Raw genomic sequence first — 21,636 nt, forward strand, 5'->3', positions numbered from 1 at the left:
AGATACTGGATAATTACCTGAATGAGGAGGAAAGCATATCATTTGTCTAATTTCTTATGCATTTTTTTTTTTTTTTTTTTGGCTGTGCAGCAAAAGACTGATTTCCTTGCACTACAAGGATAATACTAATATTAATCAGGCAGATAGAGAAATATGAAATCACGTATTTATACCGTTGGTGGAATAGGCAACTTTTATAATTTTGTTTTTTAATCTAATACTTAAAATAAACCTATCTGAGGACCACATATTTAAACATCAAACACTTAAATTCAGAATCAATGCTTTACTCAATATTTTGTTCACATCATCATCAGTATCATCTTAATGTCGACTTTCTTTAACACACTGATAATCAGAAAAAAAAAAAAAAAAAAAAAACTCAGAAATTTCAAAACTAAATACCTGAGATATTATTAGTGATATCATATTCTCTGGCTTCAACTTTTGAATCACCACATTTAACTTTGGAATCTGATGACATAACATATAAAAGAATAGGACAGCCTATTTCATTTACACCATAGCTATAAAGTGTCGCATCATCTTGAGTTGCAAATGATTCTCCAAGAATCCAACATTGAAGTTCCTTTGAAAATCCAAATTCTTGCTCAGTCTGAAAATAGAAAATTCAAACATCTAAAAATCGCATGCATTCATTTTGTTTCTTGTGTGACATATTCTCAGCCATGAATATTGGCTATCCTATTCATTAATCTTTTTAAATACAAGTGTAATTTCTTATTAACAGCAATAAATTTTGTATAAATAAAAATAACAAAATAAAGTTAAAAGAAAAAGCATAATATTTTAAAGATATCTGATGATTGGATAAATTGTAGGTTTCCTTAGGGTACCAATTTGATTGACTTAATAAATAGTAGCAATAGCTTAATTTTCAGTCCTTACCTTAACTCTTTATTTAACATGATCAGAGGCATCAAGGACTAAGAGTTGATCAATTCTTAGTCCTTGATATCTGATGTTAGTTCCACACAAAAAGAAAGAAAAAAATTAATCGAAACAAATAATAGTTTTTGTTAGGCTAAACAAAATACATAATAAATTATAAAATAATATTAAAAAAATACAGGAAACAGACCTGAAAAGAAGAGAATTAGATAATACAAATTGAATAAGTAAATGAAAATATCAAAAGTCAAGTTCCTGATTCTGGTACTGAGGGAAACACCCACACCAATCATTCTTCTTAGCATAAGTAGTCTGAATGTGAAAAAAAGCTTTCCCAGATTCTGCATAGAAACTGTGTGGTATGGGTGTAGGATGCAAAGATGAAATGAGAACATTGGAGGAAGTACTAGTAGTAGTAGTGGCATGTGATGCAAGAAAGCAAGTGTATGAGCTTATGAAGCATCAGCCAAAAAAATAAAAAATAAAAATTACACCATTCCCTCCAAATTCCCTCCTGCAAACAGCAGAGGGAAGGTAATGCATTAGAATTATGGTATATCTTCAAAGCAATAGTCACAGAAGCCATGGATGCATATATACCATTAAGAAAATATAGCATGAGAAAAATGGATGCATACAGCACTTACCAGGCCAATAGGGCAGAAAAAGAGGGCATGGCAAAGTTAGAGTAATGAAAAGTACAGAAGCCCATAACAGTTACAAGTTAATCTGTAACAGTACCACAGAAAAAGGTTAGGATGGCAGAGACTAAGAATGAGAAATTACTGGCTAAGAGAACAAAGACAAAGAGTTTAAAATGTTATAAATGACTACAGAATTAGGGCCATAAATTCAAATTATGGTAAGTGGATTGTAGGACATTTTCTTTTAATCAATGTGGATAGTTCAGGTCTCGGTAAATTCTAAGGGTAGATGAATAGTTACTTACATAAGAAGGAATACACTGCAATTTTTTTTATATTTTTACATTTATTTTATTTTTATTATTATTTTTTATAGTTTTTCATTTTTATTTAATTTATTTATTTTTGGCTGGTGCAAAAAAAGCCTTGGCTTTCTTGCACTATATGGCTAACACTAATAATCTCACAAGTGATCATTTCTCACATCAGACTTCACTTGACTAATCACCTCAATTTATAATTATGTGAATATAAGCTGGCAGTCAATCTGTAATTGTTACATGCTGCTTTTTTTTTTGTTGTTGTTCTATCAAGCTCACTAAGTTCCTTTTCATCCAACTTGGCATTATAATTGAGTCTGATTCCTTATTTATTAACATCACAGCAAGTTTACAGGAATTAAATTAGCATTAGCATTACAGAAGCATACGATGCAAGAAAGCAAGCTTATGCAGTATCAACCAAAAAAACCCTCCCATTTCACCCCTTCATTCATTCCAAATGTCTGTCCAGCTCAGCCTTAAATTTATTTAGGCTATCAGCTTGCACAACAAAAGATGGAAGTCTGTTACACCAATCAACTACCCACTGGCTAAAGGCAAATTTCGCATCTATTCTACAACTGTCTTTCCTCAATTTTAAACTGTGTCCCCTCAGGTTCTTAATCTGAGCAAGAGGAAGAATCAAATCAGCATTCAGCTTGCTCACTGATACAACCCATTCAAGGCCTTATACACCTCAATCAGATCACCTTGCAGGTGCCTACTCTCCAGGTGCTGCAATTTGCAGAAATTAAGCCTTTCTTGGTAAGAGCACCATTTTGTTCCCCTCACCAATCATGTTGCCCTTCTTTGTACTCGTTTTAGCAACTCTACATTCTTCCTAAAATGAGGCCTCCAGACCTGTACACAATACTCTAGGTGTGGCCTGACCACTGCCTTGTATGACGAGATAATCACCTCCCTGTCCCTGCTGGCAAAATTCCTATGTATCATTGACAAGACTCCATGACCTGCCTTGGCAGCCCATCTGCACTGCTCAGAAAACTTCATATCTGCCTGCACAATTACCCCCAGGTCTTTTTCACTTTCCACTTCCCTGATTGTAGTACCACACAATTGGTATGATTCTCTTGGGTTACTGCTACCCATATGCAGTAACCCAAGGCATTATAATTGAGTCTGATTCCTTATTTATTAACATCACAGCAAGTTTACAGGAATTAAATTAGCATTAGCATTACAGAAGCATACGATGCAAGAATCTAAACTTCAGTTGCCACTTCTCATCCCATTTGCCCAACATATCTAGATCCAGTTGGAGTAGCATACTGACTTTACTGTCATTAACAAAGAAGAGAAGTTTTTTCTGTTTTATTAACTTAAATCGGCTTGAATTGGCATATTAACTTATTTTCTACAGTAGTTCTATATTCCTAGTTACGATACTTAGTTTAAATTTTAACGTAGATAGAGATTTTGTAGGTTATTACTTAGTATCGGTAAGGGTATCCAATCCACGTGTTTTACAAATTTTGCAGAGCCGGCAAACCGGATGTTTTTTAGCTATAGTTAGCCGCTTTATTCACCAATTGTTATATTAAATTATTTTCTGTAAGTAGCTTATAGACCTAGGCAAGATCCTTGATTTATTCTGAATTGAGACAGCGAGAATTTGTAAGTTTATTAATATTTAAGTGTCCATAGATTTACCGTTCATAACTTTCCGCCTTTGTTATACAATACAATGTTATATCCTGAACTACATAGCGTTAGCTTAGTATAGTATAGTATATAATATTATCAATTAATCAGTAAATTTATTAATCTTGTTGAATTTCATTGTCAATTAAATTGTACTTTTAATTAAATACATATAACGACTTAGATTTTACGAACGTAACATAATCAATTAATACATAATTTGATACGGAACTTATATAAAGAAACTTGAAGATAATACTTGACACTTAAAAATATATATATAGTGTTACAACTGCATTGGGATACAAGTTTAGGGTTATAATTTTGTACTAAAATTGAAATTTTATTGAAATTGAATCGGAATCATGACTCAGACCAGAGCAGCAAAACAAAAGGCTCAAGCTAAATGGAGTGCTGTGGCTCAGGGGAGTACTGAGGGGAGCAGTTGCCCTCTGAATCACACAGCCTTTTAAAATGCACTGCTTGCTTGATGTTTGTGGAGCAATCAGGTACAGGACATGATATTGCCAAGGGGGATGTCTTTGTGTGCACGTGATGTAAGGAGTGTGAGGAAATGAGGCAACAACTCAGCATTGTTATGGGCCTATATGAGAGCTTGAAGGACAGGGTGATGCCCTCAAAGGATCTAAATTGAGGGACCCTTCGAGCTCTCAGCTGCCCACATCAACGCCAGGGCTTGCACTTGATCATCACGCAACACAGCGGCAACCCCCAAGGCAAAATGCACTGATACAACAGGAACTAGTAGTTGTTGGTGATTCTATTGTCAGGGAAACGGGAAACATGCTTTATAAAAAGGATAGGTGGAACAGGACCAGGGTATGTCTGCCAGGGGCAAAGGTTGATGACGTTGTACAGTAGATATCATCTTTTAAGGGTACAAAGGGTGATATTATTGTACACGTTGGCACTAATGATATTAAGACTAGGGTACCTGCCCGCCCACTGATGATGAAGCCCAATAGCTTCGAAACGATCATCTGGGTGGTTGTATCCTCTGAAAATAAATAAAAGTAGTCTTCTCTACTAGAGAAGCCATATTTATTTGAAGTAGTGCAATACCGCTTTCTCGTTGTGAAAGCAACCATAATATGAGATACAATTAAAACGATGCCTTCTACGCTACTTACGTAGTTCAAATTTATGGGTTAACTATGATGTATTTACACCGATACTATATAGTTAATTACTAAGAATTATGCCTTGTGCATTTCATTTTCAAATCATATCTCAGTTATTAGCATTAGCATTAGTAGAGGCATTTGATGCAAGAAAGCAAGCTTATGCAGCATAAGCCAAAAAAAAAATAAAAAAATAAAAAAAAAAAAAGAAGAAAAAATAAAAAAAGAAACCACTTCCACTTCAATCCTCTGTTCGTTCAAAATACCTGTCCGGCTGAGCCTTAAACTTATTTAAGCTATCAACTTTCACGACAAGGGATGGAAGTCTGTTCCACCAACCAACCACCCGCTGGCTAAAGGCAAATTTCCACACATCTATCCTACATCTGTCTTTCCTCAATTTGAATTTATGCCCTCTCAGGTGATTATTCTGAGCGAGAGGAAGTATCCCATCAGCATTGAGCATGCTCAAACCATTCAAGGCTTTATACACCTCTATCAGATCACCTCGCTGGTGCCTAGTCTCCAGACACTGTAATTTGCAAAAACTTAAGCCTTTCTTCGTAAGAGCACCCCTTTGTTCCATTCACTAATCTTGTTGCTCTTCTCTGTACTCGTTCCAGCAGCTCTACATCCTTCTTGAAATGAGGCCTCCAGACCTGTACACAGTACTCTAGGTGTGGCCTGACCATTGCCTTATACAAGGGAATAATCACCTCCTTTATCCCTGCTACAAAAATTCCTATATATCATTGACAATACTCCATGAGCTACTCTTGCAGCCCATCCGCACTGCTCAGAGAACCCCATATCTGCCTGCACAACCACCCCCAGGTCCCTTTCATTCTCTACCACTGTCAGTGTAGTACCACAGAGTTGATACGTTGCTCTGGGGTTGCTGTTTCCCATGTGTAGTACTTTACATTTGTCAATGTTAAACTTCATTTGCCACCTCTCAGCCCATCTGCTCAACCTTTCCAGATCCTGTTGCAGCAGCATAGTGTCAGTAGTGTCCTTGACAACCCTGCCTACCTTTGTATCGTCTGTAAACTTTGACATTAAGCTTGATATACCATCATCAATATCATTTATGAATACAGAAAACAATAATGGACCCAACACTGAGCCCTGAGGGACTCCACTAATAACATTAGTCCACGACAAGCAGTGTCCATTGATTACCACTCTCTGTCTTCTCCCCCGCAGCCACCCCTTTATCCACAGCAGCAATTTGCCTCCAATGTCACACTGCTCCAATTTGTGCAGCAGTCTTCCATGTGCAGCAGTATCAAAAGCCTTTCTAAGATCCAAGTATATAATATCAAAGTTATTCCCTGCATCCAGTTCCTTTGTGACTGCATCATAGTATCCAATCAAATTGGTCAGGCAAGACTTCCCCTTAACAAAACCATGCTGTGTCCGAGTTATAACTGAAGTCTTGTCTAAATGCAGTGCTTCTTTAACTAGTGCCTCCATTAATTTTCCTGGAACAGAAGTTAAACTCACAGGTCTATAATTACTTGTGTCAGCCTTTGATCCTCCTTTGTGAATTGGGGTCACATTTGCACATCTCCAGTCTGTGGGTACCTCCCTGAGTCCAAGGAAGCGCTCATAATTATGGCTAAGGGTTTGCTTACTTCCTCTGCTGCCTCCTTTAATATAACTGGATAGATCCCATCCACCCCGGGTGCCTTTCTTGTGTTTATCTTCAACAATTTCTCCTCCACTTTACTCTCAGTTATTACAAGATTCTCTAACTTACTGCTAGAGTTGAATACACCTCTGGCTTTCCCCTCGCTAAATAACTCCTCATGTGTGAATGTCGATGCAAAATATTCATTTAGTTTGTTAGCTACCTGAGCAGGATCATCAACAGTTGACCCATCGATATCAAGTGGTCCAATCTGATTCATCCCCTTCCTTCTAGAGTTTACATAAGTAAAGAACTCTTTGCTGTTTTTCTTTGCATCCCTTTCAAAAGATTTCTCGTAATCTGCCTTTGCCTGCCTAACCTCCTTTGTAACTTGGTTGCATATCAACTTGTATCTATCATAGGCTTCTGTGTCATGTGTTAATTTGTATGTATCCCATGCATGTTTCTTCTCTGCCATATGCCTCATCAGTTCATCTGACATCCATTTAGGCCTAAACCTTGAACAATATTTCTTGGTTGGTATGTAAAGCCTAGTAGCTTCCAAGATAAGTTCTTTGAATGCTTCCCATTTTGAATTTGCTGTTGGTAACATCATCAGTTGGTCCCACTGTATAGAATTTAAATACTGTCTCAGTCCATCGTAGTCGCCTTTACGAAAGCAATAACCCTTCCCTTTACCCCTAATGGTAGTTACCTCGTTGAGTAAATCCCACTTCAGCACACTGTGATCACTGCCACCTACTGGTTCATTTATCTGCAGATTCTTAATGCATGAAGAATCACTGCTGATAATCAAATCAAGAGTATTCCTCCCTCTAGTTGCCTCCAGAACATGCTGATGTAGAAAACAATCATCCAATAAATCCACAAAAGCCTTGCTAGTGTGTGAGTGACCAGCCCCCAAATTCCAGTCAATATCTGGGAAATTAAAATCTCCCATTATAAGACTCTCTGATTTACTGGCCCACTCTATTTCCCCGTACAGTTTTTTATTATACTCATCAGAGTCATTAGGCCTATAGCACACTCCTACTCTCAATTTTGATCTCCCAATGCTTATGTCACACCAAACTGACTCGACACTGCACTGTCCAGCGATGTCCACTGGCTTCACTTTCTTGGATTTTATGTATTTCTTAACTAATAGCATAACCCCTCCTCCCTTCCTATCCAGTCTATCCTTTCTGTAGACGTTGTACTCCCCAAATTCCAGTTCTGCATTACTTATATCTGTGTGACACCACATCTCTGATATCGCAACAATATCTGCCTTTGATGTTTTGAGCAATACCTCAAATTCATCAAATTTATTTACTAAACTCCTAGCATTAGTGTACACGCAAGTATACATGCACCTATTTCTATTCTTAGCTACCCTAACACAACCCATGTGTTTACTTGTACCACAATGACTCCCAGCAGTCTCTGAAATATCTTGCATCTTGTTTTTCAGGGTTCTGCTCATTCCAATAGAAGCAGTACAAGAATCTCTTTCACCTCTGCCAGTGGCTACTGTTAATCTATTCGTCTTTGTCTCCCCCCAAGCTAACAGCAGTTTTCCGATCCACCTAACACTGCCTCGATAGCATCAGCAAATATTCTTGCACCCTTTCTATTTAAGTGTATCCCATCCCTGTAGAAGCAATCTCTCCTGTTAACAAGTACAGTCCAGGCTGAAAAAAATTCTACCCCTTCAGCCTTGCACAATCTTTCCAGGGCCGAATTGATCGACAAGGCTCTCAATTACGAAATCACTTAGCTCCTTGTTAGAGTTTGATAAACATCTGGCACTTCCCTCATTGAATAACTCCTGATGTGTGAAGGTAGAGGCAAAATACTCATTCAGTTTATCAGCTACCTGAGAATGATCATGAATAGTCAACTCATCTATGTTAAGTGGTCCAATCTGATTCATCCCTTTCCTTCTACAGGTTACATAAATAAAGAACTCTTTGCATCCTTTGCCAAAGATTTCTCATAATCTGACTTTGCCTGCCTAATTTCCTTTGTGACTTGATTACAGACTAGTTAATATCTGCCATAATCTTCTATGTCACCTTATACTTTATATGCATCCCATACATTTTTATTCTCTGCCATGAACTTTATTAATTCATCTGACATCCATTTAGACTTTATTAATTCATCTGACATCCATTTAGACTTTATTAATTCATCTGACATCCATTTAGACTTTATTAATTCATCTGACATCCATTGACATCCATTGGCACTAATAATATTAAGAGTAGGAGACCTGCAGAATTACTTAACAAGTACAGGTCACTGTTGAACAAAAGCCGAGAATTAGGGTTGAATTTGAAAGTGTCTGCAATTCTGCCCAGCACGATAGGAGGGAGTATATGATGAGAGCCTTGTCAATCAATTCGGCCCTGGAAAGATTGTGCAAGGCTCAAGGGGTAGAATTTTTTTCAGCCTGGACTGTACTTGTTAACAGGAGAGATTGCTTCTACAGGGATGGGATACACTTAAATAGAAAGGGTGCAAGAATATTTGCTGATGCTATCGAGGCAGTGTTAGGTGGGTCGGAAAACTGCTAGCTTGGGGGGAGACAAAGACCAATAGATTGACAGTAGCCACTGGCAGAGGTGAAAGAGATTCTTGCACTGCTTCTATTAGAATGAGCAGAAGCCTGAAAAACAAGATGCATGGTATTTCAGAGACTGCTGAGAGCCATTGCGGTACAAGTAAACACATGGGTTGTGTTAGGGTAGCTAAGAATAGAAACAGGTGCAGGTATACTTGCGTGTACACCAATGCTAGGAGTTTAGTAAATAAATTTGATGAATTTGAGGTATTGCTCAAAACATCAAAGGCAGATATTGTTGGGATATCAGAGACGTGGTGTCACACAGATATAAGGCATGCAGAACTGCAATTTGGGGAGTACAACGTCTACAGAAAGGATAGACAGGATATGAAGGGGGGGAGGGGTTATGCTATTAAGAAACACATAAAAACCAAGGAATTGAAGCCAGTCGACATCGCTGGACAGTGCAGTGTTGAGTCAGTTTGGTGTGACATAAGCATTGGGAGATCAAAATTGAGAGTAGGAGTGTGCTATAGGCCTAATGACTCTGATGAGTATAATAAGGAACTGTACAGGGAAATAGAGTGGGCCAGTAAATCAGAGAGTCTTATAATGGGAGATTTTAATTTCCCAGATATTGACTGGAATTTGGGGGCTGGTTACTCACGCACTAGCAGGGCTTTTGTGGATTTATTGGATGATTGTTTTCTACATCAGCATGTTCAGGAGGCAACTAGAGGGAATAATACTCTTCATTTGATAATCAGCAGTGATTCTTCATGCATTAAGAATCTGCAGATAAATGAACCACTAGGTGGCAGTGATCACAGTGTGCTGAAGTGGGATTTACTCAAAGAGGTAACTACCATTAGGGGTAAAGGGAAGGGTTATTGCTTCCGTAAAGGCGACTACGATGGACTGAGACAGTATTTAAATTCTATACAGTGGGACCAACTGATGATGTTACCAACAGCAAATTCAAAATGGGAAGCATTCAAAGAACTTATCTTGGAAGCTACTAGGCTTTACATACCAACTAAGAAATATTGTTCAAGGTTTAGGCCAAAATGGATGTCAGATGAACAAATGAGGCATATGGCAGAGAAGAAAAATGCATGGGATACTTACAAATTAACACATGACACAGAAGCCTATGATAGATAAAAGTTGATATGCAACCAAGTTACAAAGGAGGTTAGGCAGGCGAAGGCAGATTACGAGAAATCCTTGGCAAGGGATGCAAAGAAAAACAGCAAAGAGTTCTTTACTTATGTAAACTCTAGAAGGAAGATGATGAATCAGATTGGTCCACTTGATATTGATGGGTCAACTGTTGATGATCCTGCTCAGGTAGCTAACAAACTAAATGAATATTTTGCATCGACATTCACACATGAGGAGTTATTCAGCAAGGGGAATGCCAGAGGTGTATTCAACTCTAGCAGTAAGCTACAGAATCTTGAAATAACTGGGAGTAAAGTGGAGGAGAAACTGTTGAAGATAAACACAAGAAAGGCACCCGGGGTGGATGGAATCTATCCAGTTATATTAAAGGAGGCAGCAAAGGAAGTAAGCAAACCCTTAGCCATAATTATGAGAGCTTCCTTGGACTCAGGGGAGGTACCCATAGACTGGAAATGTGCAAATGTGACCCCAATTCACAAAGGAGGATCAAAGGCTGACACAAGTAATTATAGACCTGTGAGCTTAACTTCTGTTCCAGGAAAATTAATGGAGGCACTGGTTAAAGAAGCACTGCAGGATCATTTAGACAAGACTTCAGTTATAGCTCAGACACAGCATGGTTATGTTAAGGGGAAGTCTTGCCTGACCAACTTGATTGGATACTATGATGCAGTCACAAAAGAAATGGATGCAGGGAATAACTTTGATATTATATACTTGGATCTTAGAAAGGCTTTTGATACTGTTGCACATGGAAGACTGCTACACAAATTGGAGCAGTGTGACATTGGAGGCAAATTGCTGCTATGGATAAAGGGGTGGTTGAGGGGGAGAAGACAGAGAGTGGTAATCAATGGACACTGCTCATCGTGGACTAATGTTATTAGTGGAGTCCCTCAGGGCTCAGTGTTGGGTCCATTATTGTTTTCTGTATTTATAAATGATATTGATGATGGTATATCAAGCTTAATGTCCAAGTTTGCAGACGATACAAAGGTTGGCAGGGTTGTCAAGGACACTACTGACACTATGCTGCTGCAACAGGATCTGGAAAGGTTGAGCAGATGGGCCGAGAGGTGGCAAATGAAGTTTAACATTGACAAATGTAAAGTACTACACATGGGAAACAGCAACCCCAGAGCAACGTATCAACTCTGTGGTACTACACTGACAGTGGTAGAGAATGAAAGGGACTTGGGGGGTGGTTGTGCAGGTAGATATGAAGTTCTCTGAGCAGTGCAGATGTGCTGCAAGAGTAGCTCATGGAGTATTGTCAATGATATACAGGAATTTTTCCAGCAGGGATAAGGAGGTGATTATTCCACTGTATAAGGCAATGGTCAGGCCACACCTAGAGTACTGTATACAGGTCTGGAGGCCTCATTTCAAGAAGGATGTAGAGCTGCTGGAACGAGTACAGAGAAGGGCAACAAGATTAGTGAATGTAACAAAGGGGTGCTCTTACGAAGAAAGGCTTAAGTTTTGCAAATTACAGTGTCTGGAGACTAGGCACCAGCGAGGTGATCTGATAGAGGTGTATAAAGCCTTGAATGGTTTAGCATGCTCAATGCTGATGGGATTCTTCCTCTAGCTCAGAAAAATCACCTGAGAGGGCATAAATTCAAATTGAGGAAAGACAGATGTAGGATAGACGTGCGGAAATTTGCCTTTAGCCAGCGGGTGGTTGGTTGGTGGAACAGACTTACATCCCTTGTGGTGGAGGTTGATAGCCTAAATAAGTTTAAGGCTCAGCTGGACAGGTATTTTGAACAAACAGAGGGGTGAAGTGGAAGTGGGTTTTTTTTTTTTTTTTTTGGCTGATGCTGCATAAGCTTGCTTTCTTGCATCAAATGCCTCTACTAATGCTAATGCTAATGCTAGACCTAAACCATGAACAGTATTTCTTAGTTGGAAAGAAAAGCGTAGTAGCCTCCAAAATTAAGTCTCTGAAGGCTTCCCATTTAGAATTCAACGTTGTTAACATCAACAGTTGATCCCACTGTACAGAATTAAAAACTGTCTGAGACCCCTCTAGTCACCTTTAAGAAAGCAACAGCCCTTCCCTTTAGCCTTCATGGTAGTTACATCTTTAAGTAATTGCCACATCAGTACATTGTGATCACTGGCACCCAGTGGTTCCTTTATATGCATATTCTTAATGCATGAATAATCACTGCTCATAATCACATCAAGACTATTACACCCTCTGGTTGCCTCTCGAACATGTTGATGTGGAAAACAGTGATCCAATAAATCCACAAAAGTCTTGCTAGTGTGCAAGCGACAAACCCACAAGTTCCAGTATATATCTGGAAAGTTAAAATCCCCCATCATAAGACATTCTGATTTACTGGCCCACATTCTTATTTCTTTCTTAATTCTTAATTCTTTCACTTTCTTAATTCTTATTTCTCTGCACAATTGCTCATTATACTCATCAGATTCATTAGGCCTATAACACATACCTACTCTCGTTTTTCCTTTGCCAATGTTTATTTCACAACAAACAGACTCAACACTGCATTGGATGTACTTCCTCAGATTTTATGTGTTTCTTAACTAACAGCATAACCCCTCCTCCCTTCCTGTCCTGTCTATCCTTTCTGTACACATTGTACTCCCCAAATTCCAATTCTGCACTGCTTATATCTGTGTGGCACCATGTCTCTGATATCCCAAAAATATTTGCCTTTGATGTCTTGACTAGTATTTCAAGCTCATCAAATTTATTAACTATACTCCTATCATTGGTGTACATGGTATTGGTGTTCCTACTCTTAGTTACAATAACACAGCCCATGTACTTACTTGTTCCGCTCTGACTCTCAGGAGTCCTGGAAATCTCCATTACCTTGCTTTCCAAGCTGCTGCTGCTCATTCTAATAGCAGTGCAAGAATCACTTTTGCCTCTGCCTGTGGCCACTGTTAACCTTTTATTCTGTGTATACCCCAAGCTAGCAGTTTTCCAACCAACCTAACACTGCCTCAATAGCATCAGCAAATATTCTAGCACCCTTTCTATTGAAGTGTATTCCTTTAAAAGCAGTCTCTTCTGTCAACAAGCACAGACCAGGCTAAAAAAAATTCTACTGCTTGAGCCTTGCAGGGCCAAATTGATCAACAACACTGTCATCATATACTCCCTCCTATCATGTTGGGGCAGAATTGCAGACACTTTCACACTGAACCCTAACTCGCAACTTTTTTTCAACATTGATCTGTACTTGTTGAGTATAACTGCAGATCTCTTACTCTTAATGTCATTAGTTCTGTGTACAACGATATCACCTTTTGTGCCCTTAAAAGATGATATCTGCTCTACAACGTCATCAACTTTTGCCTCTGGCAGACATACCCTGATCTTGTTCCACCTATCAAATGAATGAATATATATATGAAGTCAGTTTGATGATTATGATGAATGTCCTGAAAGTACACCATAGTTCAAATGTGCTTTCTCTCTCATATATTTCACCCTCACTGATTGAGTCCAAGAACCTCCTTGGTCCAAGTTTTCCCTTTCTTGAAATTAAAACTCCTTCCCTTCCCTTACTTACAACTATATCATTTGTGGATGTACCCTTTCACGACAGTTCCTATTCCATAGTATCTCTGATATTATTTGGGTCATTGGTGATGATCAATCACACACATTCTTCTTGTTTTCTCCATAACATGTTGATACAGAAAACAGTGATCAAAGACAATTCAAAAAAATTTACCCAAAGGTTGAGTCTGCCAGTTCACAATTTCTGATCAATAAGTAGCAAGTTGAAATCCCCCATAACAATTCTTTTAGACTTATTTGCCCCAAATTAAATTGCACGTGGAAACTTTAATCATCATTATCTTGTAGTACATCCCCCATTCCTGACTTTCCTTTATCACTTACTATCTTGGAACACACAGCACAGAGACTATACTCTTCTGAAACTATTCTCAATTAGGGTACAACCTTGGTGCATTCAAGCAGCTTTTGATCAGAACATAAGACTTAACTGAACAATCATTGGAAACTTTTCCTTGGTATTTATACAGCCATATTCCTGCTTTAAGAGTAGCAAGGAAACATACCAACTGTGAGGTACTACACTCAAGGAGGTGGAGAATGAAAAAGACCTGGGGATAATTGTGCTAGCTGTTGGATATGAAGTTCTCTGAGCAGTGCAGACGGACCGCCAGAGAAGGTCATGGAGTTTTGTCAATGATATATAGGAATTTTGTTAGCATAGACAAGGAGGTGATTATACCTTTGTATATGGCAATGGTCAGGCCACACCTTGAGTACTGCATACAGGTCTGGAGGCCTCGTTTTAGGAAGGATGTAGAGTTGCTAGAACAAGTACAGAGAATGTACATTGGTGAGAGCAACAACAATGGTGAGAGAAACAAAGGGGTTTTACCAGGAGAGGCTTAAATTCTGTAAGTTGCAGCATCTGGAGACTAGTTCCTTGGAGGTGATCTGATTGAGGTGTACAATGCCTTGAATGGTTTGAGCAGGCTCAATGCTGGTGGGATACCTCCACTTGCTCAGATTAAGAACCTGAGGGGGGCATGATTCAAACTGAGGAAAGACAGTTGTAGAATAGATGTAATGCTAATGTGCATTACTTTTGCTTTTTAAATTATGAACCATACAGTTGTTTAATATTTTGGTAAGTAAAAATGGCAAGCATGTACTCTGCTAAAGGTGTCTAAACACAACACCGAGTAAATGTATTGTTTAGATAACCCACGCTTTCCAAATAAATGTTTGACACCTATAATAAACAATGTTCAATAAAGAATGACCATAATTTTTTTTCACAATATACCTTTATTAATCATTATTAATTTGATGGTTCTTTTCAAAGTAGTCCCCATGTAGGCATTGTCTTTGTACTGTACTATATATATATATATATAATTAGTTAAGTTATATAAAAAATTTTTCACCTACTGTTATTTAAATTACGTTAACTTTATGTTACCTTGAGCCACTGACTGCGTACAGGATCAGGTATCTAAATCTTAACTGGAGTAGAGTGATACAACATGACATTAGGCACATACATATTCAATAATGTTTAATGAACCAAACAAAACATGAAATAGGTATACAGGCACTTGCATTAAATTAACCTTCCTTATTATAATATTACAAGAGAAACAATTCAAACAAACAGCACTGTCTTCCATATCACTAGCCCATTGTTATTACATTAATTTTCCTCCTCAGCATATCTTACATAACTCTTGATATTGTGTCATTCTGCCTGAAAGTGAACATTATCTTTGGCAGCAATTTTACTTAAGCATCCTAGTCTATAAGAATACAGAGTGCCTTTTATTGCATTGGGTTTCTAAAGTTAATAGTTAATTTTGCTCCCCCTGGGCCAAAAGTTTGGGATATTAGACTCAACAATATCTTACTTACAGGTTTTCACCAGGTCGGACCAGCTTATTCAATAAGGATGGGTCCTTCATTGCTTGACTTTATATTCGTGGTCCTTTTTTGCATTTTCAGCTTCTTCTGCTTTCCTTATATCTCCAACTTTTCTGTTCAGCACATTCCGATCCCTTGTTGACTATAACTGAACCCTATTTGAACCTTTCCCATCCAGCCTACATACTCGCCACTACTCCTTACCTCCACACACAACCAAAGCCTTACCTGAAGAAAACAACCTGTTTTCCCGCCACTCGATTCCTTATATATCAACTTATATTCACATTTCTCCTCCCCTTATTTTTCTCTAATCTCCATTAATCGCATTGCCCTTGAGTTTTTAATGCTCTTTCTGCCCACTTCGTCGTATAATTCCTCTGGCTTGTCCATTTCTAGGAAAATGGTATTTTCGAGGAAAGAATCATTGACCTTTTGCGCACCTTCTTAAAACACTTATTGCCCGTTTCTATTTTATTTGAATAAATAATTGCAAAATTTAGCTAACCTATTTTCAAGTATAATATCCAAAATTTTATTATAAGTAAAATAAAGCAAATAATTTTTTTCAGCTTACAACCCATTTGATGAAATGCACTTGCTCGAACATTTCTGCCATTCTTCAAAAACATAGTTGAAGCCATTTTACAAGCTGGATGTGCGGAAATTTGCTTTCAGTCAATGACTGACTGTTGGAATCACTTGCTTACTGAAATCTACAGAAATGATCTCAGCAGTTAGAGAAAGGCTAATTTGTAATCCTTGTTCTGACTCATCATGCATATGAATGAGGACCCAGTAAATGGTTTGTAACATGATGCCCATTTAATAAAATTATTTATCATAGTATAAAGTTTGAATAGCATTTAAAGAGTTTATTTCTTGATGTACAATATTCAGAAGAAAATGTCTTCTGAATGTTGTGAATTTAAAGATATTAAAGAGACCCCAAGCATAAGAGTTTTGTTGGTATCAAATCACAGCTCACAAAAAAATTGCAAAATTCAAAGATAATAAGCAGCTATTTTACAAGTATATATTTTACAAGTATTACAAGATCATATCATGTAAAAGCTGAACAAAATATTTAAGTTTACAACAATGCTAAACATATATCAAACCTTCTTTTTCAGTCTTCTCAAAGTCATTTCAGGTGACACAGAAAAAGGAATTGGACCACAATGAGATGATTTATCTTCTATATACAAATTAACCCTGTATGAAAAAAAAAACATTAAAAACTTCTTTAGATTTTTTGGCATATTTTTAGACTATTAGAAACTATTATAAAAGAATACATCTACAGGATGTATCATAAAAATTAAGTGTTCCAAAAATACCCAGTCCAACCCTCTCTATCTAAATCAGTGTATATTTTTAGAACACCATCTATAAAATTAATATATTAGTACCACTGTAGATGTATTTTTATATAATAGTATAATGAGATTGTAACGTGCCTTTTTATATGAATTTTCTTCCTTGGGAAATTCATATAAATTGGCTGCATAGTGGCTCAATTTGGCAGAAAATATTAATTTCTTAATTTCAACTAATTCTGATATTAATTTCAGACGCAAAAGAAGGTTAAATTTTTTGTTTAGAAAATAAGTAACATCTAACTACCCCCTTCATACAGGCTATTACAGAAATAGTATAAATAAAGATAAAGTATAAATATCAACAAAAATCTTCATAAAATAAAATAAATCAAAAGAAGTGTTTGGACAATGTTGCTGTAATCCACTGTACATGATCAGTGGATGTACACTGTACATCCACTGATCATATCATGTACAGTGGGCTACACATGATAGGTACATCCACTGATCTAAGACAGTGGATGTACCTTTGTCTGCTTTCCCACAGTGAACAGAAACCAGTTTCCATTAAGTCCTTTGACAACTTAATGAAGACTGTCAATGATATATATGTGAAGAGTAGGAAGTGAATCTTTACATGCAGATGGAACAGACAAGCAAGCAAGCATGAAATGTCTTATTATGCCTAACTTCAATCTACCCCTAATTGATTGGAAACTGAATAACTACTAATTGATAAGTGGGAGGGAGTTTCCAGTCAATCCTAATTGATTGGAAACTCAATAAACCCTAATTGATAAGTGGGGGGGGGAACTTATTTAAATAAACTAGATGTTTATTTAAATAAGTTTGTATAAATTTAATAAATAAGTTTTTTAGATGTTTATTTAAATAAGTTTGTATAAATTTAATAAATAAGTTTATTTAAATAAATTTATTTGTAAAAGCATGTTAGAGAAAATACTAGGGGTGAGAATGTTCTTGACCTCAGACAGTCTAAAAGAGCAGAAAAAGATAGCATGAGAAAGTTACAGAGCAGTGAAAAGTAATGGCACTTGCTCAGGGTGGCAAAAACAGAAAAACAATGAGGCTATTAATATTATTATTTTTATATTTGTAAGATCAGCTCATACATTTATTGGCATGATAAAAAATATTTAAATATAATATAAACACTTACTTTAATAATAATTAACTTATTTTCATATGGACTCATCTGATATTTGCACTGGTTTGGATAGTTTGACTTCCAAACATTTTGACAGTCAAGTAAACCCAAAATCACATTAAATCAGAATTATTCTTAAAATTTCCTTAAATCAAAAATGACATGCAACACCACTGTACTGTGCCATGCGATCGAATGTTTTTTACTATTCGAATAGTAGCACACGGTTTGCATATGATAGTCTCCAGCTATTCTGGTGTCGGCCATAGTCATATCCATGTGTCATGTCATATTCATGCTGTAGTCATATCATTCTGCTTCTGTGTATGAGGATTGGTGTAAATAGCCATGGTCATTTTGACATTTTTAATGGTTGTAGTGCTGAAGGCAGCTATGTAGTTATTATAGTGTATGTAGTTAGTATATAAGCGAGCTGACTGCTGGAAACAATGGGGGGATACAGAAGGAACCATCAAACAGTCTGAGATGCTTCCCACACCAAGCACGTCAGAAAAAGAAAATTCAAAGATCACAGAGGACCAGGATATACTCCTTTCAGAAGACCCACCAACCGAAACAAGAAGGTTTTCTCAGAATCAACCCCCAAGGCAGTCCATATCCAAGGTCACAAAACAGAAGAAGACAACGGATACCCTGGTAAGAAAACAGCCAACTGCTAACCAAAACAGCAAGAAGAATGAAAATAAATACAGAATACCACAGAAGTCAAACGGTCAGATCCCAAATAAGCCATTCATACCATCAAGTATAGAAATAAATAAGCATGTAGAAACCACAAACGACTCAAATGAAGAACCTGAATCTCTGGAGGCCGAAGAAGAAAACAACAGTGATTTCCATGATTCAGATGCTTCAGAGGATGGGGAGGGGGAAAGCGATTTTCACTACACTAAAGGCACCCCTAAGTGTGGAAAAATTATGCTCCTTTCTATAGGAAGTATGTGGTTCCTCACAGAAGCTGGTAACAGCTCTGATTTTCACCACTAACATACCAGAGCTTATCTCACAATTTAAGGACCTGCATTTTAAACTAAAAGGAAAAAGGACAGGGCAGATGTTAATAGATCCAAGCAACTATACTACTCGATTAATAGGCTCGAACTGCAATACCTTCAATCAGGATGTTAACCTCCCCAAAACCCTTACCTTTATTCCTGCAGTAATGCTAACACTTAGCATGCTATCACTTAATGCAAGAGGATGTGCCTCTGCATTGTGCAATAAGCTGGCCCTTCACCAGGTCCAATGACATCATGCCGATCTACTCTTCCCACAAGAAACAAATATTAAAGCAGACACAAGGCCATCCTCGAAATGGGCAGATCGGCCGTATGTATTCCATCATTCTCCAACACAACAACAACATCATGGAGCAAGAGTGAGTATCGGCCTTCATTATAAGTCTGCCTGTAAGCTCAATGTGATAGCAGAGATTGCTGACTATGCAATTTACACCCTCCTGGATAAACCCCAGAAGGAAACCCTGCACCTTTTTAACATCTACATGCCACAGCAAGACAGACTTGCTATTCAAATAACAAACTTCATACAAAGCCATCTCTCTACCATAGATCAGAAACACATCATTCTTGCTGGTGACTTCAACTGCACCCTTGACCCAGAAATGGACAGAGCGCGATGCACTGAGCACCGTACAATGTTAATCAACAACCTGCAAACCTTGATAAACAACAATAAACTGGTCGACCTATTTAGACACCAGGACCCAGAAGAAAAGTCCTACACCTGGAGATCAGCAAATACAGCATCTGGAAGACTACTTTACCAAGCCCGACTGGACAGATACTACATCCCAAAATACACAATACCCCTGGTCAGAAGCATCACACATTTGCCATCTTATATCTCAGATCACTCCTTTATCAAATTACAGCTCTCCTTCTCACCCAATGACTTCAAAAGTGGAGGTGCTTATTGGATGTTCAACAATAGCCTTCTTCAAGACAGGGAATACATCTCTAAGCTACAAGACCTGATATCCAATCTTGCCCAATTCAAAGACAGATTTGAGCCCATGAACACATGGGCTCAAATCTGTCTACAAACCTGGTGACCTACATTTAAAAGTCAAATGAAATCATTCTCGCAAACCTACAGCCATCAGAAAAGCGTAATAACCACTATCAACTTTAGCAAAGCCTGAAAAATCTCCCATCTGATAGTCAGTCCCACCAGTCAACACTACAAGCCATACAAACTCACTTAGAACACTCTGCAAAAGGCACCCTACTCAGATCGAGCTACACCCACATAAATCTATCTGATGCTCCAACCAAATACTTTTTCTCATTAGAACACAGACATCACAAAGCAACCACCATAACTGCCATTCAGCTGAAAGAATGAAACATCACTGAAGACCGAGAGGAAACCTTCTCTGAAGTAACAAGATTTTATACAGAAACTTACAGTTCTCAAGAAACCTTTAGAAAGGCAACCAAGGAAATCCTTTCAGGACTTAAAAAAATCTCCCATATGGCCCAATGCAGTATGGAAAAACCAATCACCCTACAACAATTAGCAGAGGCAGGTGGGAAGGAGCAGCAGTGCGTAGCACACGCTTCTTGATTAGACCGGGGTTCGAGCCTGTCACCACCAAATACGGAGGATGCGGAAAGGTCAGAGAATGACCACCGCATATCCCGGAGCAATATGGCCTTAGTTGCTAATGCTCCCAAAATAACAAACAAACAAACAAACAAACAATTAGCAGTAGCAACAGAGCATACAGAGTCCTTTCCAAAAATAAATCACCAGGTCTAAACGGACTGACTTCTGAATTCTTAAAAAACATTTCGGGATCAATTCAGAGTGCCACTCTTTCAAATACTTGAAGAAGCCCAGTCCCACGGACTACCAGGTTTGGTCACCACCTCTGTCGCTCGACTGATTCCCAAGAAAGGGGATTGCACCAATCTGCAAAGCTGGCACCCAATTTCTTTAATGAATATGGACTGTAAAATCATTTCCAAAGCCATTGCCAATAGATTAAAATCCACTCTCCTTGATATCATCGATCACCAACAAACATACTCAGTACCTGGAAGATTGATTCACGACAATCTACATTTGATCCGTGACCTCCTCTCCACTACAAACAGCCAAAGAGAATTTCTAGCACTAATTAGCCTTGACCAGGAAAAGGCTTTCAACAGTGTTGAACACAGCTACCTTTTTCAAACCTTGAAAGCTTTTGAATATGGACCCTACATCATTGGAACAATCCGTCTGCTATACAAGGAAGCCAAATTCTGCCTGAAACTGAACAACCAGCTCACCTACCACTTTCTGTATTCCAGAGGGATAAAACAAGGCTGCCCACTCTCTGGACAACTCTACACAATTGTCATAGAACCATTCCTTAATAAAATTGCCACCAGTCTACAATCCCAACAAACACTGCTACCAGAACCCCACCTAAAGATAACCTACTCAGCATACACAGATGATGTCAGAATTGCAATACGCCACAAGAGCGAATTTGAAACTATTCAAAAGGCTCATGATCTCTACGTTCTGGAAAACCAGAACTGACTCCCCCATCCAATGCACATGGTCCAGCGAGGGACAGAAATACCCAGGTGTGTACCTCGCCAATACCCTCCTCTT

The 21,636-nt window shown here is 38.0% G+C and overlaps 1 protein-coding gene across 5 annotated transcripts in view; it reads right to left on the reverse strand.

Moving 5' to 3' along the window:
• LOC150082427 (uncharacterized) overlaps positions 1-21,636 on the reverse strand; it is a 253,470-nt gene that overhangs the window by 155,302 nt on the left and 76,532 nt on the right. For all 5 annotated transcript variants that reach the window (XM_090377496.1, XM_090377495.1, XM_090377494.1 and 2 more), the window contains 2 exons: positions 16,617-16,710; positions 406-616 (listed from right to left, as the gene is read on the reverse strand). In XM_090377496.1, coding sequence (XP_090233622.1) covers positions 406-616; positions 16,617-16,710 — 305 coding nt within the window. The remainder of the gene's footprint in view (positions 1-405; positions 617-16,616; positions 16,711-21,636) is intronic.

Source organism: Mastigoproctus giganteus, chromosome 7 (genome assembly GCF_048544385.1).
Source record: "Mastigoproctus giganteus isolate SK-2022 chromosome 7, ASM4854438v1, whole genome shotgun sequence".
NCBI classification, from domain to species: Eukaryota; Metazoa; Arthropoda; class Arachnida; order Uropygi; family Thelyphonidae; genus Mastigoproctus; species Mastigoproctus giganteus.